Raw genomic sequence first — 25,147 nt, 5'->3', positions numbered from 1 at the left:
GAAAAAGAGGCTACAATTTGCTATAATCCTTTAGGTGAGTGTATAAATATAGGCGTATATGTTTTATTTATATTTTGTAATGGAAAATTGATTATGCTTGCACAATAGTTGATTTTTTATTTTTTTATTTTTTTATGTAATTTCAGCCAATATTTTACAAAAAAAATGCAATATTTAAAATATATATTTTGAATATTTCAATATTTTATTTTGGAAAAAGTTTTTTTATGTTTCTATTATTTTACAAAAAAGCAGCAAATATGTATTTATATTTTGTAAGAATTGTTTATATTTTATATATTAAGAAAAAGAAATATTATGCTGACATATTTATATTTAATTTATAATTTCAGCCTTTTAATGAGACTTTTTCATTGTAATATCAGGAAAGTTATACCCATTTTTTCTACTTTGCCCCACAAACATCTCTACAGATTTTAATTCAGAAAAGGAATTTAGAAAAGATGAAATCAAGCTGTTGTGAATGAGCTTTACTTTTAATGCATTTTTTAATCAATCATTAGATCTGAATACAAACAAAAGCATCATTGACCCAATTAACATTGCATTCAAGATTAACTGGACTGTTAAATGCAAATAAACAGACTTCATGTAACATAATGTAGCTGTAACTGTGGCATTCTAATCTGTGTTGTGTATTAATATCAGGGTTATTTTAAATATTTATAAAGCAGTAGGAGCCCAGCTGAACAAGTTCATGTTTTCTGTATTAACCAACACACACCCATATCATCGGTTACCTAAAGAGTAGGTTAGCTCACACAAAGCAGTTGTTCTTTGGTGGGTGGGTGTGTGTGTGAGAGAGAGAAAGACTTAACACCTGGTGAAGAACATGGATAACAGACACCTGTCAATGTGGATATAAATGTGAGTGTGGATTTAATATTTTCGAGAACAGTTTTGAATGTATTTGTGAAACTCTATCACTGCTTTCTCCTGGTCTTCTGTCTCAATGGACCCTTTTCGAAGTCGGCGGATTTCTTTGATGGCTTCCAGACCAGAGATGTTCCTTGTTTTCACCAGATAGCAGGCTAGCATGGTCCCTGCCCTGCCGTGACCATGCATACAGTGAACCGCAACAGCCTGAGGATGAGAAAGGGCCAAAATCAGGTTTCATCTGGCTGATGAAAACACTCAACATTTTGTTGACCCTTAGCTATGATATTTTAACATAGGGCATTACAACATACAGTACAGGTCAAAAGTTTGGAAACATTACTATTTTTAATGTTTTTGAAAGAAGTTTCTTCTGCTCATCAAGCCTGCATTTATTTGATCAAAAATACAGAAAAATATTTTTTAACCAATTTAAAATAATTGGTTTTCAATTTATTATACTTTAAATTATCATTTATTTCTGTGATGCAAAGCTGAATTTTCCGGATCATTACTCCAGTCATTATCAAAGTTGCTGATTCATTATCAAAGTTGGAAACAGTTCTGCTGCTTAATATTTTTTCCATAACCAGCAAGGTTTTATTCAGCAAGGATGTGGTTAAATTGATAAAAAGTGATAGTAAAGAGATTTATTTTATTAGAAAATATTTTTTTCTTTTGAATAAATGCAGTTATTTTTAACCGTTTATTCATCAAATATATTAGGCAGCAGAACTGTTTCCAACACTCATAAAAAAATCAGAATATTAGAATGATTTCTAAAGTATCACGTGATAGACTGGATGTCACATGTGACACTGAAGACTGGAGTAATGATGCTGAAAATTCAGCTTTGCATCACAGGAATAAATTATTTTTTAAAGTATATTCATATAGAAAACTATTATTTTAAGTTGTAATAATATTTCACAATATTACTGTTTTTTCTGTATTTTTGATCAAATAAACGCAGCCTTGATAAGCATTAGAGACTTCTTTCAAAAATATAAAAAAACCGTAATGTTTCCAAACTTTTGACCTGTACTGTAATTAGTAGTCTACTTATTACATTATAATATCTGTTTTTTATAACATAACTGTTTAATGAACTGGCCCGAATTCACACCAAGAGCGATAACTATATTTGCGTCCACACCAACTCATGAAAACGTTCTGTTTAATATCCGTCTTCTGCTGCTTAAAAAGCTCGAGCTCTTTAAAGCAGGATTAATTCTGATTAGTTGTCAATGTTTTTTATCGTTCATCAGCTGGAAAAATCGTTCTGAAACAAGTTATTCCAATGATATCATTTATCGGTGCCGTTATCGACACGTGAAGTTATAGTTGTGGTGTGGAATCTGCTATTCTTTTATATTTAGAACGATTTTTAGAACTATATCTTTATCGTTATCTTTAGCTATCGTTCTTGGTGTGAACGGAACGGGCCTTTAAGCATTTGAATTATATAAAATTGATTTTGACGATGTTAATTGCACCTATTTCTTTACACTTTTGTTTATATCATAAAACGGAAAAGAATACAAATGGGCAAATGAATTGAAATAAATTTGTCGTAATTAAAAAAAAAAAAAACGATTTTAAATGTAGCCTATACTATGGATTTGTATATACATGTCAGTTCAATTCCAGATTATGTATTACAAATTTACCATTTAAGAAAGGTAGCGCAACAAGTATTAGTTTTCTCTGCTGGAGTAGCTCATGCACACAGTAGTGTCACGTGTCACCCGTTTCTTTTCTCTGCGCTTGACTCATCGACCAATTACATTCATTTACGATTATTGAACTTACATTTTTTTTTTTTTTTTTTTTTTTTGTACGACTGTACTTTCAATGTAGTAATGTCAAAAAACAACCGTGAAAATTACGCTTTTGGCTTTTAATCCGATCATGGGTCTATTAACTATAAAAGTGTTTTCCACCCTCACCTCCCCTTTAGCATTGGCTTCCTCCACGATGCTCAGGAATCGCAGTATTTGAGCCAGACTCGGTGGCGTGAAGTCCACTATGCTGATGTGATGCAGGATGAGAGCTGGACAGGTCTCATATTTCGGTGGGATTGATTCCAACAAGCACACCAGGTGTTTGATGCCGTTCTCCACCAGGAACTTGAAATGCTGAGGTCCTGAAGGACAGGCCAGTCCGGCGAGTTTCTGAGGTTGAACCCACGAGAAGTTCGGTGGAGTGGCGGAAGCGCACGACATGTCTAGATGAAGTTCTGCAGCTGTAACTAATGCCCTTTGATTCTTCACGCCAGCTTTATAAAGCCACTAACCTGGAGAATGAATCGGGCTGCAAGGGCGGGTCAGCTGTGACTGTCAAACAAGCATTGCATAACAGGATATACTACTACATAATTCATGTACACTAACAAAAATTGACTGTATACCTATCCACCTTATTCCTACGCCCCATGACGCTTTGCGCGAATTACGGGTGTAACTTCTGTTAAGCTGTAAACAATCTGTGAAACGCTCGCTCTGAACGCAATACGTTAAAAAAAGTGTCACAATGAGATGACATTAATCTACTTCAACCATCGAACATTAAAAGGAAATTTAAAGTGTAAAAGCATCAACAAGTTACTTTCAACAACCAAATAACCCCAAAAGCGCGTAATATGTAGTAATATCTGTATAATGTAAAATGTTAATTAACTTCAGCATTACTTGATACTATTTCAAAGTGATTTCCTTCATTTTCAGATTATAAATTACCTGTGAAAACAAACCTGGAAAGAGACGTGAGGATTTGAGGAAGATAACGAGAGATTCTTCGTGCATTCCAGTGAATTATTAATGGAATATATCGTAAATTAAATTCGGGAGAACAGACCACAAATGTGCAGTATATGTTGTCCTTTTTCATACTTTTACACACTTACAGGTGGATACGGAGACTATGCAGGGCTAGTTGTCACACTTTTTGCTCAAGTGAAAATGTATGGGCTACTACTGTACAAAGTCTTGGCTACAAAAAACAGCTGTAGCCTACATCATATTGATATTGAACAACATTTCAATAAAAATCCTTTTTTCTTTTAGCCTTTTAATGATATTTTTTATTAAATTATCACAACAGTTGCACCCAATTTACTACTTTGCCCCACAAGAATCACAATGAATTTTAATTCTGAAATTGAAAACATGTTAGAAAAGGTATAACCAAGCCATTGAGTTCTCTTTTTAAAGCATTTTGGATTAATCAATACTCAGCAAAAAATGTAAACAAACATTTTTAAAAACGTGACAACTTTAATGGAAAAAAAATGCATGAATTTTTTTATGTCAGTGTAGTTTTATTGTGTTTGCTTGTTTATTTAACATGCGGGTGATTCTTAGACTATGGGCACTTTTATGTACTTTGGTCATATTTTTAAAAATACATATAATTTTGGACAAAATCCTCTTTCTTTTTCAAACTAACAATAAAACCTCCTTAAAAACTTTTTACTACCTTTCTATTATGATTTTTTCATACTTTTCAACCTCCTTATAGGTGTCAAAATCACGGTTTTCTGTTTTAACTTCAACAATGAAAATACAGTTTAAAAGTATGACTTATCTGGTAACTATTAATATACCTAAATTAGGCACTAGTAAAATAATTAAAATACATTATAGTATTTAATGTGAGACCACCATCAATATTACTTTTTATACAAAATATAGCTGTCGCACAGTATTGGTGTCATTTCCACCACAACACTGTAATGTCCCTTTAAAAAGTTTGTGTGAAAGATTGTTTAGGTGGTTTCTATGGAAATGTTCAGAGACATCAGAGCACATGTTGGACATGGAGGCAATTTTAAATTTTCATCAAGAACAAAATAAGAAAAATCAAGGTAAATATTGCTTGATCAGTTAATATATTTATTCTACGTCATTTCCAAACATGCTGTACCTTCAAGGGTGTTTTTAAAAAGTTACAAATTTTAAGTTAAATAAGAGTATTTTGCATACATGAAATGCTAAGTATTAATTCAAAGCTAATCAGTGAAGCTATCTTCCATTTTTTTCACAAAAAAATACAGAAATGTCATTTCCACCACACTGCCCTCTGTGGTGGAAATGACAGCATGTAGTGGAAACATGCTGTACCTTCAAGGGTGTTTTTAAAAAGTAAAAAAAAAATTAAGTTAAATAAGAGTATTTTGCATGCATGAAATACTGAGTATTAATTCAAAGCTGATCAGTGAAGCTATCTTCCATTTTTTTCACAAAAAAACTACAGAAATGTCATTTCCACCACACTGCCCTCTGTGGTGGAAATGACAGCATGTGGTGGAAATGACATTTATGATTACAAAGTACAATTGATATGGATTGCAAGAGTAGATTGACTTTGTGAATTGAGTTTAGTGAGTGTGATGAGTTTAAGAGTTTTTCAAATAAATATTTCTCTAAATATTACTGTTTCTCTACATTCAGGTTAATTAATTGTCATTTCCACCACCAACCTGTCATTTCCGTCACAACACACATTTTTTAAAAACATTTAAAAAGTTCTCATCACACATTAAAAATGTATCCACAAATTAAGAGATCATGCTCTACTTAATATAAAAATTCAAGTTATTTATTTTCTAATAAGCTCTTGCCCAAACCAATATTAAATTTCAGAGTGTGACAGGTGTACAGTTCAGCATTTGGTCCTCAGGGCAGTTAATTTATCTCATTGACAAATGTATAATTATTGTACATTGTGGGAAAACTGATAAAACTAGTTACAAAAATGATCTTAGACAATTCTTGAGTGACATAAGTTATTCTGTTTTTAAATAACAGCTGTATATAGAGATGTGGTGGAAATGACATTTGTTCATTGCAGGTCGGAAAAAATGTAAAATATTAACAATTTCTCTCGTAATCTAAGTTTGTCCTCTTACAGACCTTAAAACTAGACAAATTATTTAAACTTATGAGACTGTTACGTGACTTTTGAACAAGTTTTTTTTATCCAACTTCACAAGCCTAAAAGTGCCCCTAGTTGAAGAAACGCCCATGCAATGAAAAGGATATATTAAAAAAATTCATATTGAATATAGAATTTTCAATGACCCTTTAAGATTTTATTAATTAGGATTATTCTAGGCCTAGAAATCACATCTTTGACATTCCCTGATATGAAACATTCATTTTGTTGGATTTCCCTCTGGTTGCTATTGAGGGTGGAGCTGCCTTGAGCTCCTGATCTAGATTGATTGACTTTTAATCACAGACACTGAAAGAACATCAGGTTTAATATTTTGCATGAGCATTTCGTTAAGCCCAATGCACTGCCAAACAGAGGAGCAGCGATATCAAAGCGAGACTTTTGATGGCACAACCACTCATGCAGGGTGCAGACGGGATGACTTTGAGATCAGGAATCATCCCTGGGTTGCGTGATATGTTTTTCTGGAAATACATATTCACAACGCTGTTAGGCGGCAACTTATAAAAATGAGAGATTGATGCATGTTGTAGAGGTGTGGACACTACTTACAAATGAATCTGCAATTATTACAAGCTGATCGATTTTCTTCAGTGTTTCTTGGTATTTACTGATAGACGTGTCATTCCAAGTCATGTTGTTCATCATGTTGAGCCATGCACTGCAATTATCAAATAAAAGCCAAGGTCATTATTGGGGCTAAACGCATTCATGGATCACATTTAGATGACACTAGTGTTTATAAGTAAATTACTTTTGACTTGGTGTTCCCATCTCAGATCTTAAAGTGGTTATATTAGGGAAGCTCATACAGCCACTCAGATTCATAGCTGGATAGTAGAAGAGGAAAGCCAAACACATCTCTTCTGAAGTCGAGAGCCCCCCCTGTGGACACACACACACACACACACAAAAGACATTTCAATGTAAAGAAGCAGTTGAAATGTGAAGCTGCATGAAGAAAAGTTAGATAGTTGTACCAACCCATGTGAGTGTGGTGCGGTTTTCAGTATTATAAGTACACTCCACCAGCAATTTGTCACCCTAAAAGAGAAAAGGGATGTTTTATTTTGCTTAATAATACTAATAATAATTATGCATTAATAACTAAACCTCCTTCAGACAAGACAAGACCATCTTTTTGGCTTGATTAACATATAAGCATGATGTATGGCATTGTATATATTTGATGCAGTATTGAAATCCCTGTAAAGTGAGAAGCATGTTAAAGGAATAGTTCTCCCAAAAATGACATGTCTTTCCAAACCCATAAGACTTTCGTTCATCTTCAGAACACAAATTATGCAAATTAATACACATTTTTGACGAAACTGCGTTTGATGAAATGTTTTTACCACTTTCAAGGCCTAGAAAGGTAGTAAAGACAGTGGTTCAGTGGTTCAACTTTAATGTTACAAAGCGATGAGAATATGTTTTGTTCGGGGGGGAAAAAACACAAAAAAAAAACACTATATTCAACAATTTCTTCTCTTCCGTGTCAGTCTCTGGCGCTGGTCACATTGTAAACACAGTGCAGCGTTTCTGATTTCTACGTCAGAACGCCGGCTCCTGCGTCAGCATCACACACATGCGTCATGGTGTTCACATATTTTAACGATGTCTTTACTACCTTTCTGGGTCTTGAAAGTGGGTCCATGTGGGGTCAGAAAGCTCTTGGATTTCATAAAAAATATCTTAATTTGTGTTCCGAAAAGGTCTCACGGGTTTGGAAGGACATGAGGGTGAGTAATTAATGACCGAAATTTCATTTTTTGGTGAACTAACCTTTAAAGTTGTTGAACAATTCAAATCATTCCACACTCACCAACTTCACTGTCTTAGTTTGGCCCAAGTTTGTCACTTCCTGGTATTCAAAATCATAGTTTTCATCCGCAGCTAAGAAATCGATCTGTTTTCCTCCTCTGAAATAGACAACATACTTAACATGTTTTGTTTTGTTTTTCCTATAGACATTTTGAGCAGTGAAAGATAATAAGTTTATTTTATTTAGTGCCTTTCTGCAAACTCAAGGTCAATACATTATTATAGTATAGCAAGTAAACACGACAGCAGGCAAAGAGACAGTACAGATAAGGCAGAAAACAACATGCATAACATGAAACGGATCATAAAGTTAGTAGTTTTAAAGAAAAATGTCGAAGGATTTCGTCGGTTCAGAGGTCACCCTTCTGCTGGATCTCAACTCTCTCATGAACGGTTGTTGCCGGAAGCTAGTGATTATAGTTTATAAAGTTTTAAATATGGATTTTTTTCTTACAAAAACCCATCACTTCGCTTCAGAAGGCCTTTATTAACCCACTGGAGTCGTATGGATTACTTTTATGATGGATGGATGTGGTTTTTGGAGCTTCAAAAACTATTCAATGCCATTACAAAGCTGGGAAGTTTCTTTATATAACTCTCCGATAGTGTTAGGCTGAAAGAAGAAAGTCATATACACCTAGGATGGCTTGAGGGTGAGAACATTTTGGGGTGAACTATTCCTTTAATGAAAAATTTAGGAATTGAATTCCTTTAGAAAAATGAGAAAACTCTTATTTTTATCAGGTCAAACAAACCTTTTACTTTTTTATCTTAATTTTTTGTTGTTGTTGTTGTTGTTGTTGTTGTTGTCATTAACATAAAAACACCCAAATAAATGCTATTATTATTATTATGTAGAGCAAATCAGCATGAACATTCAGCATAACATCTCCTCCTGCCTTCCACAGAAGAAAGAAAAGCACAGAGGTTTGGAAAGACATGAGTGTGAGTACATGATTTTTCATTTTGATATTCCAGTGAGCTTTAATTCAGTTATTGATCAGAAGACATTTACCTGAAGTGCCCGACTCGCACCTTCCTTCCAGTCAAGTGTGTGTGCAGCATCACAGAAAACACCTGAAGATCATGTGGCGACTCCAGAACCTGTAGATCACAGAACACAACAGATCATCCAGTCATCTGCTGAGTCTGCCTTTGATTGTGAGAATGTGAGTAGCTAATACATACATACCTTTGGAATATAGGCAGTGTCACACAGGCCGTACGTGAGGAAGGATTTGGCTTTGGGTGGGATGGCGTACCCAGGGGCCACTACAAGCCCTGTTCCTAAAACAGCTGCATCATGCTGACGGAGTTCAGATGTGTAATAGAATCGCAGACCCGAGTTATCAACTCGACCTGTGTAGAGAAGAAAGTATTGTTTTAATCATGTCAAAAGACGTTAAATATTCATCACAGTGTGATATTTTACATTGTAAACCACTACTGACTGACCTGCACTTTTATTTGGGTTGTTGTAATGCACTTCAAGCCTGTAGAAAAAATCTCCAACATTTCCTCCAATTGGAAGTCCTGCCATCTCAGGGAGTTCAAAATCCTGAAAGAAAGGGATATAAAAAAACTAAATATTTTGATCACTCATACACCCCACAAATGTTCCATATTAGCAGTAGCGTTGTTAATGTGGCCGATTTTTCCCTAAACCTTAACTACGTACCTGGGTCTCGTCTACAATCAACGTCCCCTAACATCTACAGTCAACGTTTAGTCTATCTGAGTCTTGTCAACAATCGAAGTCCCCTAACGTCTACAGTCGACGTTTAGTATATTTATACTCTAGCGCGTCTACAGTCGGCGTCGGCCGAGTCACCTAACCCTAACTTGTTCCCCTAACTGACTTGCTGCGCAGCAATAATCGACAGACAGTCTTCAGCAAATGTCCTTTAAATGCTTTAATCACGGCCGGGGGATCTCAGAGCAGTTCTCCTGAGAATCTCCCAAAAAGAAGCAAGGCCGGAGGATCTCAGACAAATTCCATTGAGAATCCCACCAGCAAACACAAATACAACTTATAGGAGAATGGGAGAATGGGCGAAAATGACATGATGCATTACATAAATTCTCTACAATTTGATTGGTTCTTCATAGACAAGCCCTCTTGTTACTAGGTAACCACAAGGTTTCAAACCTAGTCATCTGTCTAGTTTCATTTCCCATATTTGTTATTTTTACACTCACACAACCAAAGTCACAAGTTTTCGTCAAAAGGGAAACATACATTTAAAATTCAAAAGCATATTAATGCTGTTCCTGCAAGAAAAACAAATGTTAGTTATGATTAATTAAAAAATCCATCACATTAACCACCACGCAAATGCGTAGGGCCCCGTAGGTTTGAGGGACCCCCTGCTGACCAAGCAATTAAATCAGTTGATGACCGCTGTTACAGCAGCTTCCGGAACCAAATTTAGAATTCTGCAAACATTGTTTGCTGATCAATGTTTATATGTGAATAAGCCTGAATTAAATCTGCTCATCATTTAAAGCAATCATGTCTCTTGCTGGATTAAACTGCTCAATTCATGATTCTTAATGAACGTTTTGAAGCGTCAGAGTTTCAGTGGAGGGACAGAAAATCTCCCAGATTTCATTCAAATAGGCAATCTTAGGGTGAACTAACCCTAACCAAATTGCCGTCATTTATCACAACTGTGCAGGTTTTTTCCAACAACAACAATGTTTAATTTAGGTTTCATTTAAATACACGTAGGCCTAATACTAGAAAAACAAATATTTAGTTAAAATAAAATAACTAAATAACTTTAAAAAACTAAAGTAAAATATATACTGATGTCTATGGAAGCAGCAATAACAAATTATTCTAAATTATTGACATCAGAAATACATTATGTAGGTAACTAAATAGTTTACTTTTATTTTTATTTTTTAGTCTTCTCCCTATGGAAGCTTGTTTCCGCCACTGAATAATAAATAAATAATCATAATTGCGACTTTATCTCACAATTCTGACTTTTTTTCTCACAATTGCGATATATCAAGTCAGAATTGTGACTTTTTTTCTCAAAATTGGGAGATATAAAGTCAGAATTGCATGATATAAAGTCGCAATTGCGCGTTATAAAGTCAGAATTGTGAGGTATAAACTATTCTGTGGTAAAAAAAAAAGTATCTTTTTTTCCCTTAGAATTATATCTCACAAATCTGAGAAAAGATGTCAGAATTGCGAGATATAAACTCGCAATTGCGTGTTATAAAGTCAGAATTGCGTGTTATAAAATCAGAATTGCGTGATATAAAGTCGCAATTGCGAGAAAAAAAGTCAGAATTCTGACTTTATAACACGCAATTCTGACTTTATATCTCGCAATTCTGACTTTATATCTTGCAATTCTGACTTTATATCTCGCAATTCTGACTTTATAACACGCAATTGCGACTTTATTTCACGCAATTCTGACTTTATATCTCGCCATTCTGACTTTATAACACGCAATTGCGACTTTATTTCACGCAATTCTGACTTTATATCTCGCAATTCTGAGAAATAAAGTCAGAATTGCGAGATGTAAACTCGCAATTGTGAGATAAAAAGTCGCAATTATCTTTTAAAATGTTTTATTCTGTGGCAGAAACAAGCTTCCATATCTCCCAGTTCACTGGCCACTTTCATGTCATTTGATGTGAATGAATTTGCGTGTTGTAAATCCGACAACTCTGATTCTCTGCGCTGAAGAGCAAACTATTCACCCGTTATCATCTAACATGATCATTATAAAAGTGTTTAAAAGACAAAATAAAATCACTTAAACATTTGAGAATCGGAATATCAGATATCTTATTTCAAAATAAGAAGACAATTGTTCAAGCTAAAACCAAGAGGTTTATTTTCTCATAGCTAAATGGACTCATTTTGAATATTGAAGACCATGGACAAAATGAAGACTCTTGATGAATCCAAAACCAAGAAGGTTTATATCTTAAAGCTTAAGGGAGCAAGTACCAAAGTGTAGACAATTTTTGGTATACAGTTTTAATAAATATGTTTTTTTTAAATGTCTCGTAATTCTATTCAATATTTCTTTGCTTGGGGCCCCCAAAATGGTGAACCCGCCGCTGCATATTAGTCATTTAAAATGAGAAAATATAACCAAGAGGTGAAAATGAGCCAAGAGAATGTTTGATTTCTGAACAGATACTGACCCCTCCGCCAACTCCCCACACTGCAATAGTCTCCATACACTCATTGATGCTCAATTTTGTGTAACATTGCGCTTCAAATGGCTCCGTCACAGTCGGCGGGCAGCGGTACAGCAGCAGATGATGCACGAGGTCGTAGTTTGTGATGAACGGCTCAATCTGGAGATGAGGAAAGTAAGTCAGAGATGAAGATGATCGACAGATCGGTGGATAGATCATGTGTGTTAAGTTCATAGACTCACTTACACGATAAATGTGCTGTTTGCGATCAAAAGTCGGTGCTCTCATAATCTTGCAGTGATAGTAGGTTTGACTGGCTGGTACAGAGAACTGAAATTATTTAATCAACATGTAAAGGGAAAGTTCCAACATTAGACATTGTAAGTCAAAGAGAATTATGGTGGAATTCACTAAGAATGAACCACTGATAGATAGATAGTGTCTGTAGATCAAACATTAGAGCAGCCGCTAGTAATGACAAAGGTCATGGGTTCGATTCCCAGGGAATGCTTGAACTGATCAAATGTGCCTTAAAGGGGTCATGAACTGGATTATTTTATTATTTTATAATGTTTCTTGTGGTGCCCTTGTAATGTTAGTATGCTTTTTTTTCATAAAAAAATGTCATAATTTAGAAATAAAAGGCATTTTTCCCAGCCTGATTTTAGCCTCTGATTTGAACGCTCTGTTTTCTGGCCATGGTTTCAATAAAAGCAGTTTTTGGAATAACAAGTAAGTTTTGAGTTTTGAAACTTTGAAACAGGGTATTTTTATAGTATAATGAACTCTTAGCTGCCAAAAGATCAAGGAAAATTTGAATTCTCAGTTCTGAATGCCAAATGCGTAAATGTATACATATTTTTTTTTTGTGAATTAGCCCTACATTGTTGTTAAAATCACTCTTATGACTTCAGACGAACAATGACACTTTTTTCTAATTGGAAATGTACTTTACAGTGATTTATTTTCCTGTTGATCACTTTTAAATAACCTGTATTGTACAAAGCTCTCTAAAAAATAAAGGTGACTTAACTTGTCTATAGTCTAGTCTAAATGTTATGGCATCAATAACCATGTTTAATGTGCACCTGGACCAATCACCAAACATTCTGTTGCTTGTTGTGGTCACAGCCTGGTAGGACAAATATGAACTTTAACCTGGAATATTTAATGCGTGTCTCTTTGTTCTTTGCACCAGGTCAAAGTTTTGTGCATTTTGAAGGAACAAAAAATTGTTCTTGATTATCAAAAGCTCAGATAACGAATTGGCAAATATATATATTTTTTTAATCTGCTTAATGACTCTGACCAAAATAAATAAGGCAAAAGAAAAAGTAAAAATTTCTTACATTGGCCATAGTCATGTCGAAATACGTGCTGTTTGGAGGAGTGACACGAGGCATGTACTTCAACAGCTTCACCTCCTTCGTTCCCCTTCGGTTAATGTGGTACGCGATGTCATCACTCTGTCCGTACGCATAGATCAGCTTCATGGGAAGATTCTGATCATGCAATGAAACAAAACAGACATCTGATCCACAGATACCAGCGGGAAAATCTGAACTGAAAAATGAGAAACTCTTTAGCTAGTAGTTTCGGATCGAGACTTTCAGGGTTTCTGATTTCATTCAGACAGTCCATCACATCAGCAGCTTTAGATTAGCCTAATTGACAGTCCCTAAACAAACAGAATCGGTAGAAACTTCCTGGTCCCAGTGTGGATTTCCAGTATGAGAGTGAAAATACTGAGGACACCCACACCACTCTTTAGATCTTACAATTCAGGGTTTTATCAATGCCGTAGGTCTTACGTTCACATTGTTTTCTGGGTAAAACTTCTGAGTACTACATAATAAAAGAGGAGAGTGAAACTGATTGTCTTGTAAGTACTTTTTTTTTGTAGTCGCATCACATTTCGTAAATTGCAAACATGCCTTGGGGTGATTTAGCAGAAAATGGGATATCATATTCAGTAAGTAGGTGTTCTGTTTATCATTAGACCAGTTCCAGGAACAAACAGTATATTTATCCGGTCTGCTCACTCAAGTAGGACATCATTTTAGCTGGATATTTGTTCAACTACCCAAACCTTAATCTTAAACATTTTAATCTCTAAAAATGGTAGTTTGAAAGGTTAAATTATAGGTTGATTCTATTGTTAAAGTCCATAATCCTCACATTTTTAAAGGTAGACTTTTTAAATGATAATATTTTGATATTTTTGAAAGAAGTCTCTTCTGCTTACCAAGGCTGCATTTGTCACAAAAATACAATAAAAACAGTAATATTGTGAAATATTATTGCAATGTAAAATAACTGTTTTCTATTTTATATATATTTTCAAATGTAATTTATTCCTGTGATGCAAAGCATCATTACTCCAGTCTTCAGTGTCACATAATTCTTCAGAAATCATTCTAATATGCTAAACATTTTTTATTATTGTTGAAAACAGCTGTGCTGCTTAATATTGTTATGGAAACTGTGATACATTTTCTTTGATTTCTGAATAGAAAGTCCAAGCATTTACTTGAAATATAAATCTTTTGTAACATTATAAATGTCTTTACTGTCACTTTTGATCAATTTAATGCGTCCTTGCTGAATAAAAGTATTAATGTCTTTCAAAACATGGTAGTATGGGAATGTTGTTCCAGGACTCACAGTGATGGGTAAATCGTTTTCATCACAAGACTCAATAGATCTCTGAAACTTCATGACAGTTTTCCCATCAGACTCGGTTAGAGACAGGAGTTTGTAGTTCTGTTTCTGGTCAACCACAGGTATTGAATTCCCCCCAGAATGACGGTCCTGAACAACAGGAAAAATCGTGCATATTTTCACTCATAACAGCATATGTTTTTGTGATATTTGCTTCATAATTTGTTACCATATAACTAGTTACTAACTGGAAATATCCATCTAAATGGCCAAAACACTCACAGTATTATATATATATAGGAAGAGTTTTCTATTGCTGGTAAATTTCACGATTAATTACAAAGCAACAATTAGCCTAACACATAGAATTAAACATGAAATTTTGAAGTTGAAAGACCGAAACAGTATTTTATTGTAAAAGGTACTCCTATAATTCTTGTTTTATGTACAACTTGAAAAAATATATATTTTTAAATAATTCCTAGAAACACTTTCTCAGACTACATACATTTTCTCAGACTACTTAAACTAAATATGAAATGCTTATTTGGATACTAAGAGTATCCAAATAAGCAAATAAACATAACAGAATAAAGAATATAAAATTAGTTGTAACTCCACAGCTGTAAGTAATTTATTGACAGTTATCAGTCTCAGTCTTTGATATTTGAAACATTAAGAAATGTATATTATATATAAACTAAATATGAAATACATATAAGAATCAGAATCAAGAATATAAAAGTATCTACTGTAAGTGACTTTGACAGTTATTAGTGTCAGTCATTTTTTTACTTTACCGTGAAGTAACTGCCTTTCAGTCCAACTCCTCCAATGACCATATCGGCTCCAGTCATTCCTCCTTTAGGGCTGAAGCCAAACCCGACCCAGCCGCTGGTGTTGACGGTGAGCTCGAACAAGATGGTGCCCTTGATCTCATCAAAGCCCCACTTCAGACGCACGTTGTGCTCGGGGTCCAGGTGTTCAGAGAAAGGCAGAAGAGGGTCTTCCTGAGCGCAGGACCACTGGGCTGAAAGCAAGAGCAGGACAAGAGATAATGGGCCCATGTTAACTTTTCAAGTCTTTGTGTAAGATCTTTGAGAAGACAGTGTACATGAAACTGCTCAATAGTGCACTTTAACAACACTCTTTGTAAGCGGTCTGTAAACCCCCACCTCACCTGAGTCACAGTCCTCCTCCTCTCACTCTGCTGAATCAGGTTCCACATCACCTGATGTTACTTTATTATTGTAAAACAGTGAACATGAATATTATTAGTAAGAAATGTTGAGATGAACAACAAAAAAGCTCAAATGTGATTCATGTGATATATTTGAATTGTAAATGTAAATATGTATAAAGGGCCTAAAAATAACCTTTTGGCACACCTGCCAATGGCCGGTGACTGTGATTATTCCAATTTTTTCTATTCCAATTTCAAAGCCAAAGCTAAAACTACTAGCTTAACTAATATAAATTTGAAACTTTATTAAAGACAAGTAACAGTAGTTTTCAGGTAGAGACATTGAATAAAGTAATCAAATGTAAAACACTGGATAGTCTTCACTGTATACATTTAACATTAATTAATCCTTATTAAATTTACAAAAGTCATTCAGTCAAGAGCAGTGAATCATTTTTTGTCTTTTGTAGTTTGATTAACATTAAAAACAGACAGCAGCAGAAATATAAGGTTGCTGTCACTTTAAAGGTGACATATTATATGCTCCTTTTCACAAGATGTAATATAAATCTATTGTGTCCCAAATTTTCAAAGTGTATGTGAAATTTCAGCTCAAAGGAGGCCGGAGTCCACAAGGCCAGATTGTGCCATTTGGTATCCAGCCAAAGAGTTGCGACAACTGAAGTTCAAAATGCTTGGTCGTCACATGATTCGCGTAGACCTCAGATAGTTCCAGGAAGTGCTTCGGCGCCAATTCAAATCAAGGAGGTAATCCAGCACCCGGAAAGCATACCTTTCATGGGGGCAGCCATTGGCTAGCAAGCCATCACCTGCTGTTAGCATCCCATTGACTCCCATTCATTTTGGTGTCACTTTGACAGCGAATAACTTTACATCTGAGGCGTTTAAAGACTCAATTTGTCCATTGTTTATTTCTAAAGAAACACGACAATGTATACAAGGCTCCATTACCTTGTATCTTACGTTATGGCCCCGTAGAAGCAGTTTTTGTAAAAATAGGCTAACGATTGCGTCATAACCACGCGATTCTCTGTCGCTCAGTAGAGAAATTACCGTATAGACAGGAGGAGAAGCTCGAAGGCAATCGGGGGAATGTGGAGGCATAAAGTCAAGGGAGAAGCCCATAGAGAGTCATAAAGTTGCTCCTGCTCCTAGCTCATGGACAGTTCCTACTCAAGCTCTCCATCTCTGCGAGATTCGGAAGGGAATGATTCAGATTTATCTTGGCACAGCTACTAGAAAACTTACAACTGTCAGACAGGTTACACACGTCACATCTACGTCGTCAAGCTCCGTTTGAGGCTGTGCAGTACGCTCAGCCATCAGGAAGTAAGTGCTTCTAATTGAATTCACTTTTCTCTGAACTCTATGGGGTCGCTGTGTCCATTTCTTATACTGTATATGATTCAAATCAATGGAGTTAGGCTGGATCAAGTAATAGTCAACAGAAACAGAATGCCTAAAAAACTCCACCCATGCGTTTTTGCTTACTCAAATATTGCTCAGATTCCAACATTGCACATAAGGAATGAAACGGATATTAATTTTACCACTTCCGCCCATCACTATCACACTCCTCAATGTTATATTTAACCCCTGTTTAGAAGCATTTCCCTCCAATTACACAACAAAGGATAAAACTGTATTGATAAAATGGATTTAACCATTAATAGGCTGTTCGTGCTTTAACTTTATCCAATGATAATATCTGATAACGCCCCCTAAAATTACAAATTTAGAGAGCAATAATCAACTAGCATCCTTAAATACACAAGTTAATTCAGATGTACTGATAATATACAATCTTATTCTTTAAACGTCTTACCTTTTAAAAGTGCATTGCAACGGTTTGTTCGGCTTATTTTTTGACATGCTTGCAGAGAAAGACTCACCAAAACAAAGTTACTGGGTTGTCACTTTTCACGTTTTCTGGGTTGGTAGATGCACCGGGGACCCAATTATAGCACTTAAACATGGAAAAAGTTAGATTTTCATAATATGTCTCCTTTAAAACTAATGCATGTATACAATACACTGATAGTGGTACATCTTTCTCAAATGTTTACGTTCATAACCGGTGATGTTTACTAGAATACTCACCGAGACAGGTATGTTGACACTTTTTTTTTATTATTTGTCCGTTCAAGTGCAAGAAGACGTGAAGGAGAGCTCAATTTGGTTTGTGCACTTTCGTAGACGCACTTTCTGTGCGCGCACTTCAGATGTCTAAACTTCTCACAAAGCGCGTAATTAATGAATTGAGTTCTCTATCGTGTCTTGAATATTTAAATTCTCCAGACTTAAACTCTTGTGACCATGCAGTGCTGGCCTGTTAACTGGCCCGAGAATCCTTCATGTTTGCTTGCTGAAAGTCTGATTGTCACGATGTAAATAAGACAACATCTGTATAGAGGGTATGCGCGTGACGTCTCCGTCGGCTGGAGTGACTACAGTTACGCCCACTGAGTGGCAAAAAGACTGCACGGCACACCTAAACACACCTAAAATGGGCTGCATATCAATATCCATGAATCACTGGATCTTTGGTTAGAAGGAACACTATTGAGTCAAACCTTTAATTTAAACTGGTAATTGTTTTCGCAGTTTCCCTTATTAAATCCAGCAGGCTCTTTTGCCACTCAGTCCGGCTGAGGGGGCGTATTCCGGCGGGAAAGCGACGTCAATGCATATCCTCTTGTTTTCGGATTTGAAGATTTGAATCCCCGTAGATCACTTAAGTTTTATAATCAATCAAAGCAATCAATCTCTCTATTTAGCCTTTGTATGTGTTGCATACTGCATATCGAGAACTGTCAATCCAATCATTTTAATGTTCACACTTTATGATAAGTGGAAAATATCTTTAGAAAATTAAATAAATTATAAATTAATGAAAAAGTGTTAAGCGTGACAACCTAATCTAAATCTAATAGTCCACTTAAATTTGAGACATTTAAAACATTAGGTTGGTCAAAATCGATTTTTGATAACTAATACACGTTTTCTTATTTCTGTAATGAATGTCTAGGCTAATATTGTCTTTGAACTTGGCTCGCTCTGTTTATTTCAATGGCATTGCTGTCGAGGAAGTTCAAAGACAATATTCTAATGATGCGCGCTTGTTTCTGGCGCATAAGGTCTATACAGATTTTTAACGACACAAGGATGAATAAATGATGACTTAATTTTTAATTTTTTAGTAATTTTTTACCTTACTATATGGTCAAGAGCCCAAGTCAGTAGAGCCCATCAACTGTTTGGTTACCCATATTCTTCAAAATATATTATTTTGTGTTCAGCAGAAGAAAGAAACTCATACAGGTTTGGAACAACTTGAGGGTGAGTAAATGATGACAGAATTTTCAATTTTGTGTGAACGATCCCTTTTAAGCAAGCAGACTATTCTTCTCACTAGAGGGCGCTATACGCACACGTCTACCATTGTATGCATTACCACAGCATAAACGCTCAATCTATTGGCTAAATAAAGGGGCATTTTGGTAAAAAATAATAATAATAACCTAATCATAATTATTATTGTAATTTTTGTTGTTTTTAATTACAATTCAAGGTAAATTCTATATATAAATATTCTATACACATTTTATTTATAATATATATGATCTGAAAGTAAACCAATGGAAGTAAAGTGTAAAGTTTATTTCCATCCTGATATAATTTGCTAAAAAATCTATATAAAAAAGTTATATATCATATATTTATCTCAATTTTCTGTTATTCTGTTTTTTAGGTTGCTGTCAAGTATGTCCCTGTTGTGAGCCAGGAGTCGTTGTTTGTTAAATTGATTTGCTTATTCTTAAAGGGGTCATATAATGTATTTTTTGTACAAGCTAATTATTTAGGGTCTAAATTAAAAGTTTGTAATCTACTTTAATTAAAAATTCTCATTAGTATTGTAAGAAAACACTCATTTTACCTGGTCAAAAACAGCTCTGTTTTCAGCACGCCGTTTAAGTGCATGTGTCTTTAAATGATAATGAGCTTTGCTCACCCCGCCCCTCTGTTCACCTAAAGTCCCTCCCCTTCCGGTCGACCACCATGGGACCTTATTTCGGAAAAATATTGTATGGTAGTCAATGGCGAGAGACAACAAATATTTTGATCTCGTTTGAATTGTGCCCTGATTTACACATATGATTTTTATCAATTTAAAAGATACATTTTAAAGTCAAGAAAGTCGCAGCTTCATGTAAAACTGCTGAGGTATAAGACTGTGAAAATACGTAATTAGAAAGACTAAAAAGGCGCACATGCGACGTCATACCTTTTCTCTCAATGAATGAAGCTAACTTTACTGAAGCTAACGTCTTTCATTGTTTCTATAGTCTTACATTATAATCGTAACGTTACGCCGTCATGCCTGAGTGTTTTGAGCCCGAATACATACGAGCAACGGATCTTGTGACGTACATAGTGCGAGACGAGAGATGTAGTTCATTGAGCGATTTTTTTAACATAAAACTAAACGTTACTCTTCTGTTTTATGACAAACTGCGACTTTCTTGACTTTCATAATTACCTTTTAAATTGACAAACATCATATGTGTAATTCAGGGCACAGTTCAGACGGAATAAAAAGATAAGTTATCTCTCGCCATTGACTTCCATACATATTTTTTCCGAAGTAAGGTCCCATGAGCCGGAAGCCGAGGGGCGGGACTTAGGCTCTCTATAACACAATAACCATAACGCGTTGTTCATTATAAACGTGGGATTATGAATTATATTGATAACGTCGTACATAGAAAACATGCCGTAATGTACCCTGAGTGTAAAAATAGCCGCATTCATCGTGAAGCGTGCAGCAAGCGATTTGCAAAGATTAAGACCTTACACTCACTTCAGTTCTTCTGGAGGTGCAGCAGGAACACGAATAGTTGGTAGGCCTACTACTGATCCTTTTTTCAGGAGCAGCTTCTTAGCAAATAACCAGCTTTATACTGATCCTCGTTTGTAAAGCAGTCTAGTGAAATGATTCGCGCAAACATGAAAGCATTGACATTGATCGTGGGGAATATTCCCTTCGAAAACAAACTCAGCCACTGCGTCTTCAGCTGTACGGATTTAGGAACATCAATATGACTGCTGTGTTCTTTATTACACCCAAGAACAGAACACCACAATCTCTTAGACTCCATTCTACTCAGCACTCCAGCTATCAATATAGTCAACAATGAACACGCCAGTCGGCGCGTGCTATTATTGACAGCTCGCTCACGAGGGCGGGTCTGTGTTTGAAACGCTGCTGTCAATCAACCATCGTGGGAGGGGCGTCGATTTTGTGACGTCACAAAATCGAACAGCTTGATTTAAGATGGGAGGAAACGAGTCTCTACCAGCCGGAGGCCATGATGGCGTCTGTTTAGTTAGACGTGTTGTTTTCCGTCGCAGTAAAATCGGGGATTTGCAGCTAACAACTAGGCCATTTTTAACATGCTATTGCCTCTTACATTTTAACTCGATCGGAGATATACCCTAATCTTTGAATGGGCAAAAAAAGAAATCGGAAACAACAATTCGCTCCTCTCAATACTGAAGCAGACGAGATGGATCTCTCTCAAAATGCATGGTTTGAAAGAGACTGATGGCGAAGACGTTGTTAGACGGATTACTATCGATGCTCTTGCAAAAGTTGCTCCGAAAATACAAGGCCAACTTGATCGGGTGGTGGATGTAGTTCATCGTCTTGGTCGTAAATCTTCTCCGTCAAATGTGAATTCTATGCGGAATATCGTCATTGATTCTCTTCTCGATGCGCATCTACCGTGACGAGGTCTGGAGAGCTGCCAGAAACTCCAAATTCTTACTGGATAACAACCTTCGCATCTCCGAATTACTGTCACCTGAAGATAAAGCAGCAAGAGAGAAACTGTGGCCGAGAGTGAAGAAGGCTCGTGAGGAAGGTAAAAGAGCCGTGTTCCGCGGTCCGTTTGCTTACATTGAAGGGAAAATAATTGACTCTAATCCTAATGAACATTTCTGAATAATACCCTAAGTTAAAAATGATGCATCGAATGACTAAATATTCCTGACTGTTTCACGAAAGGTCTACTGGATGCTGCTTCCCCTGGTTCATAGTTAGATTCGTTTTTTGCAACTTCAAGACAATAGGTCTTGGATTGGTGCTTTGTAAAGTAAGCTTCATCGTTATTCTTTCTTGTTGATTTATTTACTTTTTTTTATTTATTTTTTTTATGGATTTTAAGTTTTGTTCTTTGAGCATAGCATCTTTGAATGTAAGGGGTATTCGCGAAAACACGAAGCGTAAGGCTTTATTTCTTTACTTTAAACGGACTGATGCTGACATTATTTTCTGTCAGGAGACACATTCTACGGACTTGGATGTGAAATTTTGGAAATCCCAATGGGGAAACTCGATTTATTTCGGTCATGGAACTTCACAGTCAGCAGGAGTTATGGTTCCCTTTCGAACGGTCACTTCGTATTGCGTAGCTATATACGCAGTGGAGAAACTCCTTTTCCTCGATTTACCGAAGCTTTTATTTAAAACGCATTTGCAGCTGCACAGCTAGCACATTGAGCATGGCTCGCTCATAGGCTGTGCTGCAGCAACTGCTTAAACCAATGGCGCGGGCGCTTCTGACAGGCCACCAATGAACAACATTGTACGTCAGAGCTCCCAAAGGGGGCGTGGCCTCAGTCTATATCAGAGCCCCACATTCACCATTATAGCAGATTTCACTCCTTCAGCGACAACTGCATGTCTCTGACCGATACTGCAAGCTTCGCCGTGGAACAAGCCCTTCAGCCTGAGCGAGCATTTTCAGCGGACTACGCACTCAAGCCGTTTTCCCCCTGACGCCGTCTCACCTGTGGCTATCCGGCGACGACGACGACTATATCCTTTAAAATTATGCCTGTTTCATCCTGCGCCACGTGCGGACTCAAGCTGCACGAGGCTGATGGACACGCGAGCTGCATTTCTTGCCTGGGAGCTGCCCACGCGGAAAATGCGCTCTCCGCCGGCGGATGTGAGGCCTGCGAAAGCATGCCGATCTCCGTGCTGCGCACCCGGCTAGCTCTCTTACGAGACGGCGATGCCGCGTCACCCGCCCTTCCCTTCCCGGCACTACTTAAGCCGCGGAAGAAGAAGCGCCGCAGCCAAAGGCCCCCTGAGACCATGGAGATAAGCGAAAGCACGCCGGCCGTGTCCCCGCGTGCCTCGCCTTCTCCAGAGACGACGCCCTCACCGGTTTTCTTCGAGGGAGACCTGCGCCCCCCCCGCCACGTGGCGGGCCTTGTCTCCTTCGGGGGATCGGGCGAACACGATGACAGCCTGTCGATTACTGCGTCTGAGGAGGAATGGCCGGGCTCTCTCGACCCCGCCAAAACTTCTAAAGGGATCAGGCAGTTTTTCAGCGACCAGGACTAACTCCGACGCCGAAATGCTTTGGATCCTGACAAAGGCTGTCACGGACCTCGACCTCGAGTGGGCCTCGCCTGAGGAACCGCCCCGTAGTCGGCTGGATGGCTGGTTTCTCTCAGGGCGCCAACAGGCCCCACGTCACAAACCAGCGCCATTTTTTCCCGAGGTCCATGAGGAGCTGACCAAGGCGTGACGAGCACCCTACTCAGCACGGGTGGGTTCATCTGTTTCCGCGACGCTCTCTTCAGTGGACGGTGCAGCGGAAAAGGGCTATGAGTCTTTGCCGCCCCTCGAGGAGGCTGTGGCAGCTCATTTGTGCACGAACACGGCGGCTAGCTGGCGAGCTAGAGCTACCCACCCCAACAAGCCGTGTAGAGCTACATCAGCCCTCGCCGGACGCGCGTATTCCGCCTCTGGCCAGGCTGCATCGGCTCTACACACCATGGCCGTGCTTCAGGTTTACCAGGCCAAGCTCCTCCAGTCCATGGACGAGACTGGCCCGGATCCAGAAGCCTTCAGCGATCTGAGGAGCGCTACGGACCTAGCCTTGCGTGCTACGAAGGCTACAGCACAGGCCATAGGTAAGACATGGCAAGCTTGGTAGTGTTAGAGCGCCACCTTTGGCTGAATCTAACGGAGATCAAGGAGACGGACAAGACACGTTTTCTCGACGCCCCCGTGTCCAGCTCCGGCCTCTTCGGCCCGGCGGTCAAAGGGTTTTCGGAAAGATTCACCGAGGCACAGAAGGCGTCCCAGGCAATGCGACACTTCCTGCCGAAACGCTCTAGCTCAGCGTCAAAGACCAAGCCAGCCTCTTCGCCACATCCAGTCAGACCGGCAAAGCAGGTATCTCAGCCCCGCCCTGCGGCTGATACCTTCCGCCAGCCGAGACCGACAAAGCGCTACCCGATGCCCCGGCGCCAAGGCCCGCGGCCCAGCGGGGTGAGTGAACCGGTTCCGCCGAAGTCATCCTAGCAAGGATGAAGAGAGAGGGCTCGTGTCTCGCACTAGCCGGACCACCCTCAAAAAGACCCGCTATACTTCCCGCAGCTCCCTGTTTAGTTCAGGCGGCTGGGGATTTTATTACTGTAAACAGGCCCGCAGCAGTGAGCGCGCCTCTACAAACAAACGCCGTTTTCACGGCGACCCAAATAAAGCACAAAAAGAGCATGTTTCACAAACACAACCCATGGTTTCACGGTCCCCCTACACTAGGTGGCCCCCTCCATGTTGTAAGAATGACTTCCCCACAGGCAAAAGCCGGTACAGTCACTCAAACAGTCAATATGTGCACAAATCACAATGTAAAGGTAGTGAGTCCCCACAGTGTAGGCGACTCATCCCATTCAGTGGTTCAATCCCTAGCCGCACGGGTGCAGGCCTGGCAAGCCATCCCCGGTGTGTCGAGTTGGGTCATAAACATTATAAAGCGAGGTTACTCGCTCCAATTTGCTCGCAGACCCCCAAAATTTCAGGCGGTAGTCGAGTCTTCAGTGAGAAGCAGCGTGGGTCACGTGCTTCGCGCCGAAGTACAGAATTTGTTAGCAAAAGGGGCGATAGAATTAATCCCTCCAGCGCAAACATATTCAGGGTTTTACAGCCGTTATTTTCTAATTCCAAAAAAAGACGGCGGTCTCAGACCCATACTAGATTTGAGACATTTGAACAAAGCTCTCATGAGACGGCCGTTCAAAATGTTGACAATCAAACACATCCTAGCGCAAATTCGCCCGGGAGACTGGTTTGTAACAATGGATCTGAAAGACGCGTACTTTCATATTCAGATAAACCCTCGTCACAGGCCATTTTTGAGATTCGCCTTCGAGGGTCTAGCCTATCAGTTCACGGTCCTGCCCTTCGGCTTGTTCCTGGCACCCCGTACATTCACGAAGTGCATGGAGGCAGCGCTCTCTCCCCTGAGACATCAGGGAGTGCGCGTGCTGAATTATCTCGACGACTGGCTGGTGCTAGCACAATCGAGAGCAGAGCTGGTAGCTCACAGAGATTTGATTCTCGGC

At 38.1% G+C, this 25,147-nt stretch overlaps 2 protein-coding genes across 2 annotated transcripts; both read right to left on the bottom strand.

Annotated features, from left to right (window-relative positions):
• Positions 1-480: 480 nt before the first annotated feature.
• On the bottom strand, positions 481-3,331 carry dusp23a (dual specificity phosphatase 23a). The gene is made up of 2 exons (XM_081378104.1): positions 2,847-3,331; positions 481-1,104 (listed from the first exon to the last, which is right to left on the bottom strand). Exons 1-2 carry the CDS (start codon positions 3,120-3,122, stop codon positions 901-903), a joined length of 480 nt encoding a protein of 159 aa, XP_081234230.1. The 5' UTR covers positions 3,123-3,331; the 3' UTR covers positions 481-900.
• Positions 3,332-6,182: 2,851 nt separating this feature from the next.
• LOC308698225 (DBH-like monooxygenase protein 2 homolog) lies at positions 6,183-15,584 on the bottom strand (the record flags this gene model as incomplete). The annotated part of the gene is made up of 13 exons (XM_081378140.1): positions 6,183-6,317; positions 6,406-6,514; positions 6,608-6,738; positions 6,838-6,897; positions 7,679-7,775; positions 8,693-8,781; positions 8,870-9,036; positions 9,133-9,235; positions 11,860-12,015; positions 12,103-12,186; positions 13,206-13,358; positions 14,521-14,667; positions 15,318-15,584. 13 exons carry the CDS (start codon positions 15,582-15,584, stop codon positions 6,183-6,185), a joined length of 1,698 nt encoding a protein of 565 aa, XP_081234266.1.
• Between the last annotated feature and the right edge of the window lie 9,563 nt (positions 15,585-25,147).

This window comes from Scardinius erythrophthalmus, assembly GCF_964197995.2.
Source record: "Scardinius erythrophthalmus genome assembly, chromosome: 11".
Classification (NCBI taxonomy): domain Eukaryota; kingdom Metazoa; phylum Chordata; class Actinopteri; order Cypriniformes; family Leuciscidae; genus Scardinius; species Scardinius erythrophthalmus.
The sequence above is the reverse complement of the archived record's forward strand: the minus strand, read 5'-3'. Positions and strand labels throughout refer to the sequence as shown.